Source organism: Myotis davidii, unplaced genomic scaffold (assembly GCF_000327345.1).
Source record: "Myotis davidii unplaced genomic scaffold, ASM32734v1 scaffold438, whole genome shotgun sequence".
NCBI classification, from domain to species: Eukaryota; Metazoa; Chordata; class Mammalia; order Chiroptera; family Vespertilionidae; genus Myotis; species Myotis davidii.
Window position 1 is genome coordinate 5,905,195 of NW_006290031.1, and position 1,232 is coordinate 5,906,426.

General features: G+C 59.4%; 1 protein-coding gene across 1 annotated transcript in view; it reads right to left on the reverse strand.

Moving 5' to 3' along the window:
• FGF2 (fibroblast growth factor 2) overlaps positions 1-1,232 on the reverse strand; it is a 52,876-nt gene that overhangs the window by 34,172 nt on the left and 17,472 nt on the right. Inside the window, exon 2 of the mRNA XM_015563361.1 lies at positions 704-847. Within this exon, the coding sequence (XP_015418847.1) occupies positions 704-847 (144 nt within the window). The remainder of the gene's footprint in view (positions 1-703; positions 848-1,232) is intronic.

Below are 1,232 nucleotides of genomic sequence, written 5' to 3' on the forward strand. Positions count from 1 at the left end.
ACCCCTAAAACCCGGAGGGCGCGTAACCCGACACCGCAGCCCCGGGGAGAAGGTGGCGGGCGGTGAACCTGAAACCGACCAGGGCCGCTCGGAAAGAAACCGCAGTCCCACTGGGTCCGAGGGGAAAGAAGAGGCGCAGAGGCTAGAATGGAACGGAGGGGGACACCCCAGAAGATGAAGCGGGGGGCTGGAGTGGAGAGAAGGGGACACCCCAGGATATGGAAGCGGGGGGCTGGGTGGATGGGACACCCCAGGAGATGGAAGTGGGGGCCTGGAATGGATGGGGCACTCCAAGAGATGGAAGTGGGGAGCTGGGGTGGATGGGGCACCCCAGGAGATGGAAGCCGGGGGCTGGGTGGATGGGACACCCCAGGAGATGGAAGTGGGGGCCTGGAATGGATGGGGCACTCCAAGAGATGGAAGTGGGGAGCTGGGGTGGATGGGGCACCCCAGGAGATGGAAGCCGGGGGCTGGGTGGATGGGACACCCCAGGAGATGGAAGTGGGGGCCTGGAATGGATGGGGCACTCCAAGAGATGGAAGTGGGGAGCTGGGGTGGATGGGGCACCCCAGGAGATGGAAGCCGGGGGCTGGGTGGATGGGACACCCCAGGAGATGGAAGTGGGGGCCTGGAATGGATGGGGCACCTGGCATGGAGCAGAGTGGGAGCCCTAGGAGATGGGGGTGGGGTGGCCACCACTCACTGTGTGGGTCGCTCTTCTCCCGGACCCCGTCCACGCGGCCGTCGGGTTGGATGCGCAGGAAGAAGCCCCCGTTTTTGCAGTACAGCCGCTTGGGGTCCTTGAAGTGGCCGGGCGGGAAGGTTCGAAGCGCAACTTGGAGGATCCCTTCCCGGGGAAATCATCCCTCACCTTCGTTCCTGTCACAAACCACAGACCGCAGTAGGCATTTAGCATGCTGACATGTGGAGTCACAAGAAATATCAACTACATTAATGAGGCAGTGAGAGAGAGTCACTTAACATTTGTTTCAACAGCTGCCATATGGATAGAAAGACGTGGGTCCTGTACAGTTTCAAAAATTCTAGAAATTCTAGTAGCAGTTCCCAGCAAATGCGTGAGGACAGCCGAAACAGATGTGAGAGCATTTAAAGTCGTGGTTGAGCGTTGACCTATGAACCAGGAGGTCACGGCTCCATTCTTAGTCAGGACAAATGCATTGGTTGCAGGCTTGATCCCCAGTAGGGTTCATGCAAGAGGCAGCACAGACAAA